Below are 21,226 nucleotides of genomic sequence, written 5' to 3' on the forward strand. Positions count from 1 at the left end.
AGTAGAGATAACAGACAATCAGCAATGTGATATTTTCCAGAGTCAAAAGAGAGAATTTGTCATGAATGAGTATTAGGAGGAAACGTCTCCTAATGAAAAACAAGCATAAAGCAAACATGGCAATTTTTTAAAAATGTGGTAGATACCTAACCTGGCAGAGGTTGGACTACATGTCCCTTGGGATCCCTCCCAACTTTGTGATTCAGTAATAAAACAGCAATTAAGAATGTTAAATAGGAAAAATGGGAATGATTTGCTTGATCATTCAAATGGTGGAAACCTGCTTCCTTGGACCAGATGAAGTTTGGATCTGATGTAATCTGGCTCCCGCTTACCCCATTTTTTTCTCCTCCCCTTTTGCTCTTTTGCCAATAAATGCCAACACTTCTGCATACAAATTGATCTACTGGCAAATTTCTGAAATCCAAGGAAGTCGAAATTGAGAGCAATCACTAAGCTCTGCAGAAGAAAATGGGAGCACAGCTCAAGTTGCTCAAAGGGGGTTGTTGTTATTCTTGTTGTTTTTTCTTAAAGCCTGATATGTTTTGAGGGGACTTCCTTGGGGAAGTTCAACATTATATTCTCCAAATATTCCAAATTATTCTCTCCAACTGTTCCAATTTGGCAGAGACATTCCAAATTAATCCTCTATCACCTCACTTTTTAAACTGCTTTTAATATGTCCCAGTTTCTCTCTCTGCCTCCCACCTTCCCCCTATGTCCTCAGTTTGCTTGAATTGCTGCAGACTGAATTCAAAATGCAAAAGTAATGTGCACTCAGTTAACTCAGCAGTGGGAGAGGTGAGGGCAAAGTGTTGCCCTTCCCGGGCAAAAACAAAGTGGCATAGCCTCTCCTAGCTTGTCTGTTTTTCCTATATTCATAGTAAGAAAATTATAGAATTCAAAGATATAGACATGTTAGTCTGTAAAGTCAGTATGTAGAGAGATCTTGTAGCATCTTTGAGACTAACTAAAGAAAGAAGTTGGCAGCATGAGTTTTCGTATCCGAGGAAGCAGACTTAAGTCTATGAAAGCTCATGCTGCCAACGTCTTTCTTTCAGTAATAAGAAAATGGTTAGACCTGAAAAATTAGAATGACCTACTTGATAACTGTGTGAGGGAAAGAAAAAAAACATGGAAAAGCTGAGCTCAGCAAAAAGTATGTTGTGTCTCTAGCTTTGGAAAAGAATCTGAACAAAAAAGAAGTCTTTTGAGTTACTCAGAATGAAATCCAGGGAACCAGGAAGTTTAATAACACAAGACAAAAAGCCATGTCTGACATTTAGTAGAATCCTTACAATTGCCAGGATTCTGCTACATCAGACTTTTATCCTGTAAATGTCTTCATGAGAACGTACATATCTATTGTACTCTAAAACCAATCCATGCCCCCCAGAGATCCAGAGAGTACAATTTAAGTGATCATGAATTAAAAGGACAGAGGTTGGGATGGATTAATTGGTCAATTTTGCTTTCTCCCACTTTCACAAGTCTCAGGAACTTTTGCAGTTCCTTCATGAAGACTTTTTAAAAATGTCAGTTAAATTAGTCTCAAAAGCAAAGCAAACACATTTCTCACCCATCTGAACTGCATACATTCAATATATGCAGCCATTACTGGTACGTAGTGGTTCCTGATGAAGATGCCTGCTAGGCACTTTTTAAAAGGAGGTGGCAACATGAATTCAGCACCCCAAGTATGACTGAATACATAAGAGTTGAAATTGTGAATTCACAGACTTTTAAAGAACTAAGCAGTCAGTCTTTCAGCTGAATGGATAAACCTGTCAATGGCACTCTTTTCCCAGTTCATTTTTTTTTAAAAAAAAATCTCATTTTCTTTTCATTCTTTTATGAAGAAATTTTCAATTTTTCAGCACATTCTTATCCAAAAATGAATAAAAGAAAATAGCCACTTTTCCTTATGTAAGAAAAGTGGCTGATCTAAAAGCTGGTAATGCTATGCAGATGAAAAAAAGACTTGTCAGATCTTATGCAGAGGTTAGAAAAGTTACCTTTGGGGACTACATTTCATAGACTGCTCCAGCTAGTATGTCTACTGTCTGATCACTGGGTCTCCATCCTGTCTCAGTAACTCTTGGAATTGTAGACCTACAAAGTAACTTTTCCAGGTTTTGACCTCACTTCATCTATTATCCAGTTACATCATGGAGTTGAGAGTTGTTTCCCTTCAGTTTTTTTGGCTTGTCTCCTCTGCCTTTAACAGCTTTAACATGGCAGACAGAAATCCAATGTACATTGCTTTTCCTAACACAGAAATAGTTGGGCATTTCTAATGTATCAAAGTAGAGAGTAGGACAGAGAGAGAATGAATTAATTAAATGAATGGATGGATGGCATCTCTGAAGTTGCCAGCCACAGATGCTGGCGAAACGTCAGGAAGAAAATCTTCTAGAACATGGCCACATAGCCTGAAAAACCCACAAAAAACCAAAAGAATGGATGGATGGATGGATGGATGGATGGATGGATGCTTCTGGAGCTGAATTGCCACTAGTTTCTTCCTTATAACAGCTTCATATATCTATAGATCTAGCAAGATTGTACCATTCCAGGTTTCTATGGGGCATTCAAAAGCTCAGTTCGGATTATTGTCAGATTTGATGTAGTTACTATTTTTTCAGTTGCATGGAATGGAAGAAGAGGATCAAGTGGAAGTTGAGAAGGACAAGGTGGAAGATGAAGAATGTGACACATACCTACGTATCATTTACTCATTGGCACATTAAATTATTATTAATAGTAGGACGTTCATGATACTACTTTGTCCAAAAAGTGATACAATGCTTCAGAGAGAGAGAGAGATTTTAAACAATGGGATTTATCTATGTGTTAACTCACCATTCAACATAGCTGGGATTAACCCATTAGCTTCAGATTGTATTTCTTCCCCAGAAAACCTTTAGATGTAAATGTACACTCCAAAAAATCCTGTCCAGCCTCTGACATCAGACAATTGTAATTTCAGTATATAAAATAAAACCATTGTTATCTTCACCTCAATCACCCGGGTTATTTTTTTTTCTAGATTCACTGTAGTGTTTTGAAAACTCCTTCAGCGTCACCATCCTTGTCATTTTTCCTCCACAAACTCTCTTAGAAAGGAAACTTTAATCAAAGGCCTTTTTGAAATGGAAAGTCTATTAGAACCCCCTGCAGTTTCTGCACCTGCAAGCAATGGAAGGACTTCAAAAAAATGAATCCTCGGTTTTTCTCTTTATTAAATTCTCTCTTGCCACACCTGAAAAAAGAGCAAATCCATGTCCTCTCCTTCCTCAAAAAGACATAAAAGACAATCTCTCCTCTTTCTCACTTCATTTTTTAAAAATAAAAGTGGATCCAACCCCACCCTCTTCAAGTTGTAGCTACATTTCCAGTGAAATAAGCAATAATGATTAATGTAGACAACTTGTTTGTCTACTTCATTTATATCCCACCTTTCTCCTAATACAGGACCCAAAGTGGGTTACATTAAAATAAAGTACAGCTAAAAAAAACAAAAAAACAAACTAAAAATCTGTTACTGATACAATCAAACAATTCTATTAAAAAATTAAAATAGTTTGAAACACATTTAATATATATGAGCAAAGCACAATCCGTTAAAAGATCCTTCTGACACATTATTACTCTCTGCATTTTCAGAGGTATGCTCATACATTCCAGTATTTCACAGATGTTAACAAGGACATGTTTGAGCCAAGCAGCATCAGAATGTGGTCAAGATGAGAAGGTTTATCTGTAGGGAAGAACAAATAAGCTAGAGGAGGCTGCAGAAGATTGCTTTTGCCTGAGTCTTTTGGAAGGGCAAAATTCTGCCCATACCTCCTATGCCCCTGCTGAGTTTATTGGGTGTAAACTCCTTTTTCACTGGGAATACAAGGCATGTCTACATAGACCAGTTAAACCAGTTTCCCCTGCCCTCACCACAATCTGCACAATGCATAATAATAATAATAATAATAATAATAATAATAATATTTATTTGTATACCGCCCTCTGGCAAACCAATCCGGGCGGTATACTGAGTGTGGACTGTCTTCACAATTGAAGTCCAGTTCTGAACCAAACTCAGTCTGTCCCTGCCTAAAACTGTTTCTTTTTTTTAAATTACCTTTTGCTTGGATTTTACAATAAAACCTGGAGGTAACGGAGGGAGCAAGAATACTCTAGCAGCAATCCAGAGTATTGCACCAACTGAAGTAAGCTGAGGACAAAGAGGTAATGAGAGAAACGGGCCCTTTTTAATGGTCAGTCCGTACGGGCGGGAAGTAGCATGGCGGTGGCGATACTAGGGCTCGGGAGCATGCAGCAACATGTACGGGCAGACGGTGGCATCATAACACCCTCCTGTCCATAAGGGGGTGCCATGATGACGCAGATGCCACACAGCATCCGAACGTCACTTCCAGAAAGTGACATCATGGCGGTGCCGCTTAGAATTGTTTCTTTTTGGCAGCATGTTGGTGCCGTATGGTGTGGCTGCTGTGGCATTGATAAGCACAGAGCCGCCCATCTGTACCATACCTAAAAGAAGCTGGGAAAAGTGGGATGATGGAGGATTAATTCAGATTTTTCTAACCAAACTGAGACTTTTAGAGGGTATGGATAGATATAGATATTTCTTAGGGTTCCACTCATGTCCTTCTGAACTACCCATAAACAACTTGTGGTCAACAGTGTGAATAAAATGCCAAACTAAACTGGCCTTTGGTCTGATCTAACTTTTTTTTAAAAAAAAAAAGTCCAGTAATCCTTACAGCAACCCTATAAGGTACTGTGGCCTTATTTATTAAAGACAATTTATGATTTCCCTTCAGTGAGCTGAGGATGGCATGCAAGTATTGTCCTCCATTCCCATGTTCATTGTCATCACAACCTAGCAATGCAGTAGGTCTGTATGATGTGGACTGACCCAGTGGGTCTTGGGTGTTAACACAACATTAACCTATGCAGAAAGCTGCAAAACAACACCACTTTTAAACTTCAGGAAACTCCCGAAGTGAAAAAGCAGCACGATTGTCACCTGACATGTCTGAAAACAACCCCGCTGTTGTGGGAAATTCCCAGGATTTAAACCCATTTATCCATGGGATTTGGGTGTTTTGCCTCCCATATAGAAACCGAGTGGGTTACATTGGAACAGTCACACTCTCAGTTTCAGAAGATGGCAATGACAAATTCTGAATAATTTTTACCAAGTAAACCCCATGTTAGGTTTGCCATAAATCAGAAATGACTTAAAGGCTCACAACAGTAGTCTGTTGTATATTCTCCTCAGGGGCTCTGGTGGGCAGAGATTGGCTGAGGTGCAACACATAAATGCCTTTAAATAAATAAGTACATAGAATCTAGAATCGTAGTATTGGAAGATACCACAAGGGCCATCCAGTCCAACTCCCTGCCATGCACAAATACACAATTACAACACTCCCAACCATCCAGCTTCTTTTTCAAAACCTCCAAAGAAGGAGACTCCACCACACTCTGAAGTAGCATCTTCCACTTTCAAACAGCTCTTTAATCCCAGGAGGTTCTTCCTAATGTTTAGGTGGACTCTTTTCCTGTAGCTTGAATCCATTGCTCAGTGTCCTAGTCTCTGGAGAAGCAGAAAACAAGCTTGCTCCATCCTCAATATAATATCCCTTCCAATAGTTAAACAAGGCTATCATGTCACCTTTTAACCTTTTCTTCTTCAGGCTGAACATACCCAGCTCTCTCAGCCACTCCTCACAAAGTATGGTTTCCAGACCACTCACCATTAAATGCTAACTCTACATGGGATGCCATTTTAATCTGCTTCCCAATTCCATGTGTCATGTGGTCCTTTGCCTCACATTGATACCTTTAGACTATACACCTGATATATGAATGAGAAGCACCAAAAAGGTTTCCTGTTTGCTGCACTGATGAAAGCTGATAACCAAGTCCTATAGGTCCAAATTCTAAGAGGAGTAACAAATGGTTTGGAAGAGAATGGATACAGCTGCTGCTTCATGCTGCAGGTGTGGAAACTGCCATGGCTATAAATTACATCTAGAGTTGGCACACAGAAGATTGTGAAAGATTCTTGAACAATAGTCCCTCCATTGTTGCCAAAATCTGGCATTGCCGTCTGTATACTGCAAAGCTTGTCACCAATATGATAATTTATGGGAAACCACTGTCTTGTACTAAATTTAGGACCAAGCACAAGGGAGTCAATTTGGAAGTCTAATCAATTGTGAAACATGGTCAGGGTACATTTTCTCCCCTTCACCTTTCCTTTAAAAAAAATAGATATTTTTACTAATGTAAAAGGAGTAGTGGGAGGAGGGGGTTAGGGGAAAATTGATCAAGGCAAACAGAGGACACAGTATTCAGGAAATCTGTTAAAATGAGTGATTTAGTGAGAAGAACCTATAGGATCTACAGGAGTTTAGCAAACTTTGAGCTCCTTTGATGGTTCACAAGGGATGTAAATCTTGACTTACTCCTTGTGCAAGTTTCTGTGACACTGGGTTTTGGTATGTACATGTTAATCTTGGATAAATATTGCTCACTTCCAGTTGCAGATCATTTCCCAGGTTGACATGCTTCAGTTTCACCATTTACCTGGGAAATGCTGGCAAGATTTCCTTCTTGGTTGTTATGTAGCATCAAGTGAACTTCAGTTTATGGCAACTATATGAGGGTCCTCCAAGGGTGCTGGTTGTCAACAGCCCTGTTCAGGTCTTGCAAACTCAAGGCCGTAGCTTCTTTGACGGTGTTAATCTATCTGTAGTATGGTCTTCCTTTGTTCCTTCTGCCTGCTTTGGTGAAAAGATACAGCAGTATATAAATAAGGTGGTACAAGGTGTTACTGTATAATTTCATATAATACAAAATCTGTCATCTTTTTGATCCCTTTAGATAACACACCATCTTTGGTGACTCTGTGATTGAGCATGTGGATTTCTATGACATATAATAAACACGCAACATATAACAAATTGAGAAAGACACAATTTAAATTATAGCACAGATGAAACAAGGCTGTCACAAGTACATTCCCTTTCTCATTAATGCAATATGGCTGAAATTCTTATACTGTATCTTGCAAAGTAAATGAAAATAGATTTTTTGAAGTTTAGGGATCTAAACTGCAACTAAATCAAATCAGAAATCAGATGATTTTATTTGGCCCAAAGCTGCAAGATTTCCAAGCCCAGGGAAATAATAGTCCCACTATATTCTGCACTGGTGAGGTCTCATCTGGAGTACTGTAGTCAGTTCAGGAGAAGTAATTTTAAAGAGGACATAGACAGGGTGGAGCAGGTTCAGAGGAGGGCAACAAGGAAGATAGAGAAGAACATATGTAAGGAAAGGTTGAAAGAGTTTGACATTTTCAACCTGGTAAAGACGGGTGTCATGATTGCAAATTTGCTCTCTGCTGAAATGAATGGTAGGATCAATAAAATGTCCACAGGCAGGAAAAGAAATGTCCCCATCCCATTCTTGAATGGACCTGTTTAAATAAACTCTACCTATGTGGTGACTCACAATTTAAAAATGGATTGAATGGGTCTATTCTAGTCGGGACTAACCAACAAGATGTCTTACCCAAAAAGATGTGGAGGACTTAAGGTCCCCATCAATGATGTCAGTGTCTCCTTAAATGTTAGGGGAATTGCCTAGCTCAGATGAGGTCTATGAGAGGTAACCTGAAGGTAATCATTTCCATTATGCATTGATACTGATATACAGTATGCATTGATATGTACTAAATGTGGGAGAACTCCAGGGTTGGTGAATAGTTTTTTTTAAAGAAACATGCAATACAGCACAGAAGCATACAATAACAATTAAATCTGAGACACTACAGCTAACAGAAATGGAGGTATGGACATTGGATTGTAGAGGCTTAGGGCAGTAGTAGAGAGAGTGATAGTTATATTCTCATGGGATTGACAAAAGTGGTGGTTCTGGTTGATGGTCTTAACTCTTGATACACAAAATAGTGATTGCATCTGGGACAACCCAGGATAGCTGGACAGAAAAGATGGCTGGGAACATGGCATGAGGTAGGTAGATAGGTAGGTAGGTAAGTAGGTAGGGGTCTTATTTGTCTTAGTTCAATGGGACTACCTTTGTTTCCAATGCAAGAGGATATGTGGAAAGCCTTGGAGGAGAATGGAATGACAAACAAACCTATTTAGCCTTTATCTTGGTCTCACCTAGGTCCTTAACATGTCTTCAAGTCAATGTGACTTTCCCATGAGAAACTATCTAGTGTCCCAAATGTCATTCTGACCTCTTAAAACAACCCTGGCTCCAGATATGAAAAATATAAAAATATGAAATCCCATATACAGTGCAGGGAGTGTTGAGTATATTCACAGATGCCAACCATTTTTAGTTACAATGCTGTATAGTCAGTCATGCTTGGCTAACATGAATAAGGTACTGATGGCATGTGAGGACAATGCAAATGACCCTGTGATCTAGGGATATAAATCCTCAGCTATTTAACTCTCAGATGCAAGGAAGCATAATTACAGGAGCATTATCCCTACTGTGGCAGTGAGCAAAAATTCCCCCTTAGTTTTCTGCCTATATTTGAACATCTTGAGTTATTGTGAAAGAATTGCTCTGCAGAAAAGAAAAACTGTAAGAAAAAAAAACCTTTTCTTATTCAAATAAGCAGTTTCTTGCTGATGAAACAGTGTTTTCTTCAAAAGAAACCCATTTTCTGTGCAGAAATCAGGAGAGCTGTAAAAAGTGGTTTTGTTTTTTTCCTCAGCAGAATAATTCCTCCACAATATTTGGGGGCACTGAAAATGAGGAGAAAGTTGCACATAATTCCTGCTGGTCCATTTCTCCCCAATGTGGTTTCCCAAGTACTGGAAAGGTTGTTTTGTTTTTCTTTAACCTGGAAATGATTAAATAACTTAGAATATTCTTTCCATCCCTACTGTGATATCTTTCTTTCTTTCTTTCTTTCTTTCTTTCTTTTTCTCTCTCACGCACACAATTCTTTAACTGCAACTCATAAAATTATTTTGTTTTTGCTTTGCATTTTGCCCCTTCTCAAAGTGATCACCAAACAAACAAATAACCACACCTGATCCACTTTATCTTTTTTTTTCTTTCCAGCCAAAGGAAAGCTGATTGCTAAACATTACCTCCTTATAATGCTGAAGAACCAGACGAAATGTTGATTACCATGAGTCAGAGACAGATTAACGGCCAAAGTATCCAACTCTCCTGAGAAAATATCATATTAAGTAGATATTCATTCTATATATGAAAAGAAATAAAATGCCAACTAATTAGAGTTGTGTGTCTTCAGAGGGCCTGTAAGCACCCGGTCACCATGGCACACTCCCTGAAGATAAAGGACATCACAGAAACATGAAAATGCAAGCAGCAGGGTGGAGGGGGAAAGAGAAGGAGAGGGGAATGCAATGAATAGAAGAGTAACTGGTTATAGAATTAAGTACAAGTTGTGGAATAATGAGAACTTTTAAAGTAAGATTCCAAAAGTGCTTTGTGAGTTGATCTATGAATAGAAATGACTTCATTATCATGTTGGTGGTTGATATTTTCAAGATAGGCCCGCTTGATGCCACAGAAAAATATGTGGTTGTGTGTATTGGGTGTGTGTGTGTGCGTGAGTGCGTTCATCCTTGCTTTTCTTCAAGTAATATTCTGTTTCATAAAAAATAGAAAAAAAGGAGATAAAAACAACAACAAAAAGGGTTTAATTCCTGCATTGAATTCAAAGTATGAAAAGTAGGCCAGGTCTCTGAGTTCTTCTTTAGTATTGTTTTTATTATTTTTCAGACTTAACTCAAGCAAAATGTCATAGCTAATTTGGAGGGCTCTGCTCAGGCAAACTATCAGAAGGAAGCCAAAACAGTTTTGCTACAAACATATCAGCTGGAATACTGTTGATGCCTTATGAATGCTTTAGTTCTTCTGCAGACAGTTTGACAATTTTTGTCTCGGGTGCAACCTCCACATTCAGTTCAAGGTTCTAGAAGCAGAGTTGGGCTTCTGTGTATCACTCATGGTTGGGCAATGTGTGTGTTTGTGCATGGCTGCATATGTTCAATGTGCAACTATGTGAATTTTACATGCAAATACACTATATTTCCTCAGTGTTGATCTTGGCTTCAGTTAGAGTAGTTTTGTCCTTCCTGGAAGGGTGGTAGAAATGGAGACAGGGGTGTCCAGGCAGGACAATTCACAATCTGCCACCCCCTACACACCCCATTCTTGCTAAGATCCTTTTCTTAAAAATAAAAATTTTTTTTCTATTCAAAATGGTGAGATTTCCTGGGCTATTTTCTTTTCTCTGAACTCCCAGTTTCTATTCAGGTGCCTAAACAAATGACCATGTATACTCCAGTAACATCATATTTTCCCATTTATTTCCCACTGTGATTTTACAAAGAGAGAGGGGGGTGCTTTTGTTTATGCTAATTAAAAAAAATGCTTACAGCTCTGTTATTTGTATATTGTAGTAGGTGTTTGCACTGATCAAATGCCATGTCTTCTCCACCATCCTTATGGTGGATAGTGCAGAAGACAGGGCCCATCCTCAGTTCAGGTGTGAACTGTTTGGACAACATCTCTCCAGTTCACCTCCAAACCCACCATGTGCTAAACCTTTTCTTTTTGTTCCAGGTCTTCTGGAGAACTCCAGAACAACATTGAGCTTCTATTTGCAATGTGTCCTGCTGCACTGCCCACCACCACTGCTGCCAGTCATATCCTTTGAGGTCAGAACAAGATGCACTCCCTTGTGATCAAGGCTGAGCACCTTGTTTTTAGTTTCGGAGAGAGTGACTGTTTGTTGTGGTGGCAGGTGGCACAGGGGACATACATCTAACCAGATGCCCATCATTGCTCCAAGAACACCAGCTAAAAGAAATTCAAAATATAATTCAGCTCTAAGACCGGAATACTACAGGATCCCGTTGGAGATTTTTTTTTTTTCTGGGCAAATGTCACTCTGATGCTAATGAAAATTTTCCAAAAGAACAAACGGACAGGTTACATAGCATATTTTGTTCCATAATTTGTCAAGAAACTGGGGGATGTGTTCTGTAGTAAGGGCTGGAAAGTGGTTTGTTTGTCTTACAAGAGGCTGCATGACCAACTGACATCTAGGTTTGACTTCTATCAGATTCATTAGCTTCACGGTTTCCCCCCCAGCACATGCATTTTGAAGTAGTGATTTGGCAATGTTGGTAAGATATATCAGAATGTAAGTGCTTGCATTGTAGGACTCCCACGCTCTCCAGATTCTCATCTATCAGGGTGGAATATAGATATCTGTTTCTTATCCTAAATAAACTTGGCTCCTAGTTTTCCAATTTATTCTAGAATTACAAAAGAAAGAAATTCATCTTCATTAATGTATTGATGCTTGCTACTAGTATGACCAAAGTGGAACACTTACTACTACTTCTTCTTCTTCTTCTTCTTCTTCTTGGTTCATATTTCATCTTTTGCATATATCCATGATCAAGGTTTTACCTTAAGTGGGTATATTGGGGACTGTATTCTCTAATATGAGCTTGCAGAAGGGAGAAGGAGGGCAGGACATTGGGAACTAAAGGTTTATGGGGAAAGGGATCTTTGTTTTGCACATATTCTTATATATTTTTCAATATTTCTACTAATGTGAGCTTTTCTCTCTGCTTGTTTGAACTGTGGTAAGGTGCTCTGAGTCCCAGGACTGGGGACAAGACAGCAAATTTCAGTTCTACCGGCATCATTACATAGATAGTGGCAAGTAGCTTCCCAAGACACCTCAAGCTGGTCAGTGGTCATGCTTTTCAGGGAGAGCAGAGCTATGGCCACACATCAACCAGTCTGTAAACTAGGCCATGACACTACATGTGAACAGAGAACTGCTTCTGTTAGCAGATACTGGATACTTCTTTATACATGCTGATAAGAAGCACAATCACTAATAGAATCATAGAATCATAGAGTTGGAAGAGACCGCAAGGGCCATCCAGTTCAACCCCCTGCCATGCAGGAAATCCAATCAAAGCATCCTCAATAGATGGCCATCTAGCCTCTGCTTAAAGACCTCCAAGGAAGGAGACTCCACTACACTCCGAGGGAGTGTGTTCCACTGCCAAACAGCCCTTACTGTCAGGAAGTTCTTCCTAATGTTGAGGTGGAATCTCTTTTCCTGTAGCTTGTATCCATTGTTCCAGGTCCTAGTCTCTGGAGCAGCAGAAAACAAGCTTATTGCCTCCTCAATATGACATCCTTTCAAATATTTAAACAGGGCTATCATATCACCTCTTAACCTTCTCTTCTCCAGGCTTAACATCCCGAGCTCCATAAGTCATTCCTCGTAGAGCATGGCTTCCAGACCCTTCACCATTTTAGTCGTTCTCCTTTGGACATGCTCTAGTTTCTCCACATCCTTTTTAAATTGTGGTGCCCAGAACTGGACACAATATTGCTTGTGGGGCCTGACCAGAGCAGAATACAGTGGCACTATTACTTCTCTTGATCTAGACACTATACTTTTATTGATGCAGCCTAAAATTGCATTGGCCTTTTTAGCTGCTGCATCACACAGTTGACTCATGTTCAACTTGTGGTCTACTTGGACTCCCAGATTCCTTTCACATGTAGTTTCATTCAGCCAGGTGTCCCCCATCCTAAATCTGTGCATTTCATTTTTCTGCCCTAAGTGTAGTACCTTACATTTCTCTGTGCTGAAATTCATTTTGTTAGCTTTGGCCCAGCTTTCTAATATTCAGGTCATCTTGAATTTTGATCCTGTCCTCTGGGGTATTAGCTACTCCCCCTAGTTTGGTGTCATCTGGAAATTTGATAAGTATGCCCCCAATTTTGTCCTCAAAGTCATTGATAAAGGTGTTGCATAGCACTGGGCCCAGGACAGAGCCCTGTGGGACCCCACTGGTCACTTCTCTCCAGGATGAAAAGGAGCCATTGTTGAGCACCCTTTGGGTTCGGACAGTCAACCACTTACAAATCCATGTAACAGTTGCCTTGTCTAGCCTACATTTCACTAACTTGTTTGCAAGAATGTCATGGGGAACTTGTCAAAGGCCTTACCGAAATCAAGATATACTATATCCACAGCATTCCCTTCATCTACCAATCTAGTAATTTTATCAAAGAAAGAGATTAGATTTGTCTGGCATGATTTGTTTCTCTGGAACCCATGTTGACTGTTTGGCCTGTTATAGACTGCCAAAATAAAGCTGCTTCGGGTCTCTTTGGAGGTATGCTATTTAAATGATGCATGGGTCTTAAGAGTCCGGAGGTCGCGCCAAAGCCACACTCCATTCCTAAGCACTGGAGTGCAGCTTTGGTGCAGCTTCCAGATTCTTAGGATGCATGCATCATTTAAACAGCATACCTCCAAAGAGACCCGAAGTAGCTTTATTTTGGCAGTCTGTAACAGGCCTCAGTGATTATGGCATTGCCTTCTAGATGTTCACAGACTCTCTGTTTAATGATCTGCTCCAGAATCTTTCCTAGTACTGATGTCAGACTAACTGGACGATAATTGTTGGGATCCTCTTTTTCCCCCTTTTTGAAGATGGGGACAACGTTTGCCCTCCTCCAGTCTGCTGGGACTCCTCCTGTTCTCCAGGAATTTTCAAAGATTATTGCCAATGGCTCCGATATTACATTTGTCAGTTCTTTTAATACCCTTGGATGTAGTTCATCTGGTTCTGGAGACTTAAATTCATTTAGATTAACAAGGCATTCCTCTACTATCTCTTTACTATTTCTATGCTGAAATTCCCCTATTCTGTCCTCTGCTCCATTATCTTCAGGTTGAGCACCCTTTGCCTTTTCTGAGAAGACTGAGGCAAAGAAAGTGTTGAGTAATTCTGCCTTTTCTGTTCTCTGTTAGGATTTTGCCATCTTCTCCACGCAGTGGCCCTACCATTTCCTTCTTCTTCCTTTTGCTGCGGACATATTCAAAAAAGCCCTTTTTATTTTATTTTTTTAACCTCTCTAGCAAGCCTGAGTTCATTCTGCACTTCAGCTTTTCTGACTTTACCCCTACACATGCTTGCTATTTGTTTGAATTCCTCTTTGGTGATTTCCCCCTTTTTCCATTTCTTATACATGTTCCGTTTAAAACTTAGCTCAGTTGAAAGTTCCTTAGTCATCCATCCTGGTTTCTTGAGACACCTCCCGTTTTAATTCCTCATTGGAACTGTTTGAAATTGTGCCTTCAGTATCTCCCTTTTGAGAAAACCCCATCTGTCTTGAACTCTCTTCTCTTTTAGTATTCCTGACCATGGGATCACCACCAGTATTTCTCTAAATTTACTAAAATCTGCTCTCCTAAAATCTAATCATAATCCCTTATGATATTCTGAAGGCTATGCCTTGCAGTATCATTGGTTCGCACATGAACCAAATGAAAGGGATAATGGTCAATGGGCTTGATAAGTCTTGTCAGCCTCTCTGTCACATCACGGATCTTTGCCCCAGAGAGACAACACACCTCTCGAGACATCTTGTCAGGCCCTTTGGTGGTACTCCCAGGGTCCCTTGCTCTGTCCCTGAAGTCTGTCCCTGCTGCTCTTCCTCATCATCTCTGATAACAGACAGAGATTCAAATTGATTCTGTAGCTGCAATCTCCCAGAATGTTCCCTGGTTTTCCTAGTTCTGTGTGTGACTTTCCTCCCACCATCTACTTCTGTAGTATGTGAAGTGACCTCCTCCTCTCCAGCAACCTCCTCTGTGTGTTTCCTGTTCAGGACCATGTGGTCCGTTCTGGTCAGGAAAACCTCTTGCTCCCTATGATGCTGAAGTGTAGCTACATGGGCATCCAGCTGCTGTACTTTCACTTCTAAGAGGGCTGCCAACTTGCATTTAGTGCAGGTGAAGTTCCCCCATCTCTAGGCAAGAATACAAACATCCCACAAGTGTTGCAGGTGACTGCAGCAGGGCCTTCAGTGACCATACTGAAAAGTCTTAAGGAGGCACTGAACAAAACTGTGGGCTTCCCCTGCTAAACACCAATGTAAAGAACCCCTGTGGGCCTCTGTTAAAGAGCTCAGTCAACTGGGACTCTAGTTATGTACAGCGCTCCTGGCTACTAGCTACTTCAGAGGCAAGTCTCTGGTGCACTTCCTCTGAGCAAATAGCACCAGAGATTATGCAAGCATTGTGTCCCAAAATGAATCTGACCCTGATAAACACATTAACTATTTCAAAGATTAACAATATCACAGAATTATATCCAGTGCACAAAAAGGGAAAGCAAAAACTTTTCCATTGGCTTTAAAGTGGTACAAAACTATCCCTCCCCAGAACTACTAAAGAACTACTGAGAAATTGAAACAAATGGGAATTACCAATGGCTCACAAGGACATTTCTTGGACAAAGCAGAGTTTTAGCTCAATCTGGAAGGTTCATAACTTATGCCATGATTTTTAGCCACATTGATAGATGTTGATGATTTATCTTCCATTCCTTCCCTTTAGTTGTCAAATGTGAATACTTTGGTTTTAAGGAATTGTTAGATTTCAACTTTTCTATTTAAAAAATGCTTAAAAGAGTTAAATGAAGTCCATACATATAGTCATTTAATTAAACAAAGTAGGAGTTCTTAAAACATAAGCTTTATTGGGCATAGGTCCAGCACTTAAAAATTAATAAACTAGTAAGATTTTCTCAATTCCATTCTTGCAAAAGCAAAAAAGATACAGACCACATATTTTTTCTTCTATCAAACTTGTCTTTCTTCCCCCATTGCCCAGAATTCCTAAGTGCTCAGCTCTTTAGTGGATTTAATCTCCCTTGGATCGATCTAGAGTGCAACTTTGTACTCTCAGAAATGGGTAGAAGTATTTGCCCAACAAGAATGTAAAGCACAGGGTTAATGGTGCTGCTGAGAGAAGTGAGCACAAAAGCTAATAAGGAGATGATAGCAAACTCATTGTTCATGTTGAAGAACAAGCGTATAGGGGCCCACGTGACAAGGGAGAAAAGGGTTCCCAGTAAAACCTCTGCATGGAGTTTGCTTTCATGGCGTAAGTTACACCAAATCTTGATGATCAGGGTCTGAGTTGAGATGACCATAAGTGGGACAAAAATCATCAGTGACATGATGACAATTGTTTGTCTGTCAATATCTAGATGGAAAAGGAGTAATAGCTGGCAAGACAGTGGCCAGAGAAGGGCAGACAAAATAGCAGATATGAGAGGTGCCATATAGTCTGGTCGCTGCCCTCTGTGCCAGCTTGGGATCAGGGCCACCAAACACCAATCAATAGTGATGGCCACAAGGAAATGCAGGCTAAAACACTGCATGGATAAAAACAGGTATGCTAGGAGTAGGAACAACTTGATGAAAGCACCACTCAGATCCTGGCAAATGTTATTAACAAAAGCAAATAGACAGATACTGCATAAAAATATAAGGACACTAAAGTCAGCCACAGCTAAGTTCCAGATATAGGCACTCCAGGAATTCCTCTGAAAGTGGAAGAGAAGAAAGAAGAAAATGATTATGTTTCCAAAAAGTCCAACCATGAAGATGGAGACAATAAAACGAGCAAACATATGGCCTCTTAATAAGCATGTAAGAAAGGCCATGATGTGTTCACATTCTCTACAGATATGATGAGACACATTCAGGTTTACAGTTGGAAAGAATGTATTGTTCCATTCAGTCATATTGAAATCACCTCTTCTTAGATGTGGGTCTCTTCTCAACACAGTCTTGTTTGGTGAGGGTAGAAGTGCTTCATCCTATATCAACAAAACATAAAAAAAAAATAACACTGGAAGTTAATGAAGAAAGCCAGCATTGAATGAGACTCCACAAATCTCTCTAAATAGGCAGTTTAAAAATATCCTTAGTAACAACTTGCAATAGGCCAGGTCTAAGAAATGTAGCATTGCAAAATGGTCAACTCAGTAATATCCTGTTTGGAATCTTACATATATGTAAGGTTCCCTGTAGAAGTGGCTGGACATTTTTTTCTCCAATGCAGAATAACAACATTCAGTTCAAAGTTCAAAATGTGAAGAGATACCTGTGATACCATTGTGAATGGATATACTTTGTATATGTTGTTCACTCGTCAATGCACACTGTGCATAGATACACACGTACAATGAGTTTTGTATTTGGCTCCATTCACTGTCTTGGTTCAGTACCATTCAGCAGAAGAGCTGCATAACATAACTGATGTGTGTGCATGCACATGTGTTTATACATATATGATAGATAGATGATAGATGTACTTCTATGTTATTCCTCCCTTATTTCCCTTTCATTTTTTCCATAGATAAAGAGCTTGAAAGATTGTTTTACTCTGCAAAGGATCCTTTCCAGCTCCATAATTTATTTTTCTCTTCATTTTCTTCACCTTTTCTTGAAATCTATGACATTCTTTTTGAGGTGTAGTGACCAGGTTTGTACATGGTAAGATGTGGACACTGGACATATAAGAGATTTATAAAACAAACAAACAAACAAAAACTGACCAAAACCAGTGCAATTGTACTGACAGATTTATTTTTATTTCCTATCTGATTGATTCCTACTGTGTAATATGCCTTTTTTTTTTTGGTAGCAGCCCCATGGTCTCTCCATAGCCAGAATCCTACTGATTGTCCATACAGAGTAGAGGAGAATTAAAACAATGGGATTAATCAACATGTTGACTCACAACTCAACCATTTCTTCAATGGATTAATCTTAGTTTGAACTAACCAATATGATCAAGGCCGATGTTTTAACCAAGCTATCTAACTCAACTCCAGCTTATCTCTCCTAGCCAGTTACTATTAGCTGAGCCCCATAAAGCTTTAAAGCAGAGATGGGCAATGTATGATCCTGTTGCCACATTTGGCCTCCTAGGGTGTTTCTGCAGCCCTTAACCTCTCCAGATTCCTCCAACACCCTCTGTTTCTAACAAAAAAAGTGTGAAGCAGGGCCCGTATAGACAGGCCAAAATAAAGTTACTTTGAGTCTCTTTGGAGGTATGCTGTTTAAATGACACACACATCGTAAGGGGTCAGAAGCTGCACCAAAGCTGCACTCCAGTCCTTAGGACAGGGGCACGACTTTGGCATGGCTTCTGGCCTCTTAAGATGCATGCATCATTTAAAATAGCATTCCTCCAAAGTGACCCAAAGCAGTTTTATTTTGGCCTGTCTGTACAGGGCCTAACTTCTCCTAGAAGCCTGCTGAAGTGTTGCTGCTGGGGAGAGGGTTTGTGGTTTTGTGAGAGGTGGCATGATTGGCATTTTGGAGCATTCCAATGACAGAAAATTAGTCCCAGGTCCTGTCACAGTTTCCACCCTAGTTTAAGATCTCAAATGACTTTTTGCTGATCAGAATCACAGAGGATCACAATGCTGGCAAGAAACCAGGGTAAAAGTCATGCGGCCTACCAGGATTTAGTGAACCACAACTCCAAATAGTTGTCAAACCCAGTGTTGTGTGATGATGGGGGTTTCTGTCCAACAACATCTGGAGAGGCTGCATCATTCCTACCTCTGCAATCTTATCAGTGATTTCTCCAAATTAAAGACTTCTATTCAAAGGGGGAAATGTGGGACAGACAGGAATTGTGAATTGTGCCACAGAGTAGATTTTTAGTTTGAAAACTTTGGTTTGCAGGGAGCAATCATTATAGTTGAAAAAGGGCAAAATGTCAGGCAGAAATAACTTGTTCCACTCACTTTTGCTGTTGAACAATTTGGCAAAGGAGGAGAAGTTATACTGGCTTCTGTGAGTTGGAGAAGACTCCAAAGACCAATCCAGAAGATGAATGCCATTGCTTCTTTCTTTCTTTCCTGTTACAACAAGAGCTGTTTTAAAATTTATTTTTATTTACTTACTTACCTTTGCCATGGTACAGCCTTCTCTATGCCCCAGTTTTAAAACTGAAATAAAGACAATTCTGTTCAGGGAAGCATTCCCAGACATTACCTGATTGTTATTCGATGTCTGTTTTAATCTGTTGTTTTTGTTGAATGATATTGTGTATCCATTTTGTATTAAATTTCATTTTCTAAAATGTACACCCTTGGCAGGTCTATTCTATTCTGTTCTATTCTATTCTATTCTGTTCTATGTACAGTGCTGTGTAAACCTACAATGTTTTATAAAGTATAATAATAATAATAATAATAATAATAATAATAATAATATCTCCCTGCACTTTGCCAACATGTTTGGAAGATGCACTTTGCATTTCTGGGTAATTACTCCCAAGTTACTACCATTCTCCCTCATCAGACTAAACCAGTTTTATTCAGGTGAGTATTTTGCAAATAACAGGCTCGTATTGAGGGTGTTATTTTCCGTGCTTTATTTTTTAAAATAAATAAATAAGTAAAATTCTGTTGCTCTTTTCATTTGAACTAGTAAAGTGTATTTGTAACTGTAATTCTGCTTTAAAATTATAAATTAGTAAGGCCTCCTTATGCATGGATTCATCTATCCATGGCTTGGTTTAAAAAAAAATAATACAAATACCAAAACACAAACCTTGATTTTATCATTTTATATAAGGGACATTATTTTGCTATGCCATTATATTTAATGGGTCTTGAGCATACACAGATTTTGGTATCTATGGGGGGTCCTGGAGCCAAACCCCAATGGATTCCAAGGGCCAACTGTATATCAATTTCAGTCATATCTTGGGGGGGGGGTAACCATATACTGAACTACATGACTGGCATTGGTAGAAAGGAATAGTATAATATTAAATAAAATGTTAGCTGTGTCTGAAATATTGTTCCTAGGTAATGTGGTATGCCCATGGTTTCCCATGATATCTCAGGTAAGATAAGGAGTGAACTGCCCAATTCTTAGTTAGCACTGCTATCTTGCAAATGGAATCCTATTGATTAATCACAACTAAGGCAAACCGATTCCATCAATTGTTGAATGATGAGTCAACATGCCAGGAAAACCAGTCGATTCAGGGAATTCTAGGCTGCTGCCACATTACAGAATCAATGCAGCTTGACACCACTTTCACTGCCATGACTCCAGGCTACTGAACCCTGGGATTTGTAGTTTGTTGTGGCACCAGAGCTCTCTGAGAAAGCTAAATATTTCACAAAACTAAAAAGCTCAGGATTCCATAGCACTGAGCCATGGCAGCAAAAGAGAAGTCAAACTGCATTAATTCTCCAGTGCAGATGCAACCCCAATTTAGTTGGAACTAATGTGTTTAAAGCTGTTTTAACTATATGCTTTTTAAATAGAATTGCCTAATTTCTTTTAACTTTTGTAAAATAAGCTTTTTAGCTGGACTCGGTTTTACATTTTTGTAAGCTCTTTTGAATCCCTCACTGAGAGAAAGGTGAGATATTAAACAATAACAAAAAACCAAACAAACAGTATGATTAAGATCTGTATTGTAATCCACCAACTCAACGAGTAAATAGGTGTAAAACCTAAGAATAAAAGATATGAGAGCTTTGAAAGGCACATTGTAATTTGCACTATACTGTACTACACTGTAATCCAGTGGTTTGTTGGACTACAACTCTGGAGACCAGGGTTCAACTCCACTCAGCCATGGAAACCCACTAAGAGGCTCTGAGCAAGTCCCACCCTCCCAGCCTCAAGGGAAGGCAATGGCAAACCTCCTCTGAACAAATAATGTCAGAAAAAAACCCATAAGGCCACCATAAGTCAGAAAAGACCTGAAGGCATACAACAACAGCAACAACAAAATCCACACCATTATCCACACCTCCCTCTATAACTGTCATCTTTCGGCTGGCGAGGGAGAGAACAGGTGAACCCACACATGCAAAAAAGGACCTAACCATGACAGACTGCTGGCAGTGTTACAGAGTTTTCCACCCCGTCTCCCAGTTCACTTCTTCAGCTTCTTTTCCTCCTCTGACTGGTAGCTTTCTTCTCTCCTTTCTCCCCCTCTTCTCCCTCAGTTGCTGCTACTCCAACGGTCACCAACCGACATCCTCCTTCTTGTTCTTTGCATTCTACTCCAATTTTTTTTCACTTCTTCTACATTCCATTACCTGACAGGATCAAGGAAAGCCCTAGAGCTGTAAGGAAATGGCCTTTTGAAGTGCTCCGTCTTCTCTGGGGAGAACATTTTACCAAATTTCTGGGGTAGGAAAAGGAATTCTCCAACAGCTTCTCCTAGGTGGGACTCATTATTAGCTAACACATCTTCCTTCCTTCCTTCCTTCCTTCCTTCCTTCCTTCC

At 39.6% G+C, this 21,226-nt stretch overlaps 1 protein-coding gene across 2 annotated transcripts; it reads right to left on the reverse strand.

Annotated features, from left to right (window-relative positions):
- Window positions 1-15,649: 15,649 nt before the first annotated feature.
- LOC121929965 (mas-related G-protein coupled receptor member A6-like) lies at window positions 15,650-20,948 on the reverse strand. Of its 2 annotated transcripts, XM_042466041.1 has the most exons (4): window positions 20,820-20,948; window positions 18,711-18,824; window positions 16,703-16,766; window positions 16,387-16,490 (listed from the first exon to the last, which is right to left on the reverse strand). In XM_042466041.1, the coding sequence occupies exons 1-4, from the start codon at window positions 20,820-20,822 to the stop codon at window positions 16,447-16,449; spliced, it is 225 nt and encodes a 74-aa protein (XP_042321975.1). In that variant the 5' UTR covers window positions 20,823-20,948; the 3' UTR covers window positions 16,387-16,446. The 2 variants fall into 2 exon arrangements, with proteins under 2 accessions (XP_042321974.1, XP_042321975.1); XM_042466040.1 differs by having other exon boundaries at window positions 15,650-16,766.
- Window positions 20,949-21,226: the final 278 nt, after the last annotated feature.

This window comes from Sceloporus undulatus, chromosome 4 (genome assembly GCF_019175285.1).
Source record: "Sceloporus undulatus isolate JIND9_A2432 ecotype Alabama chromosome 4, SceUnd_v1.1, whole genome shotgun sequence".
NCBI lineage: Eukaryota > Metazoa > Chordata > Lepidosauria > Squamata > Phrynosomatidae > Sceloporus > Sceloporus undulatus.

Bases quoted from the DNA above. Each gene is read 5' to 3' on its own strand.
- LOC121929965 (XM_042466040.1), bottom strand. The intron at 16,767-18,710 runs GTGAGTGGAACA...TTGTTGATATAG, and splicing joins CAAATTGTTCAACAGCAAAA to GATGAAGCACTTCTACCCTC.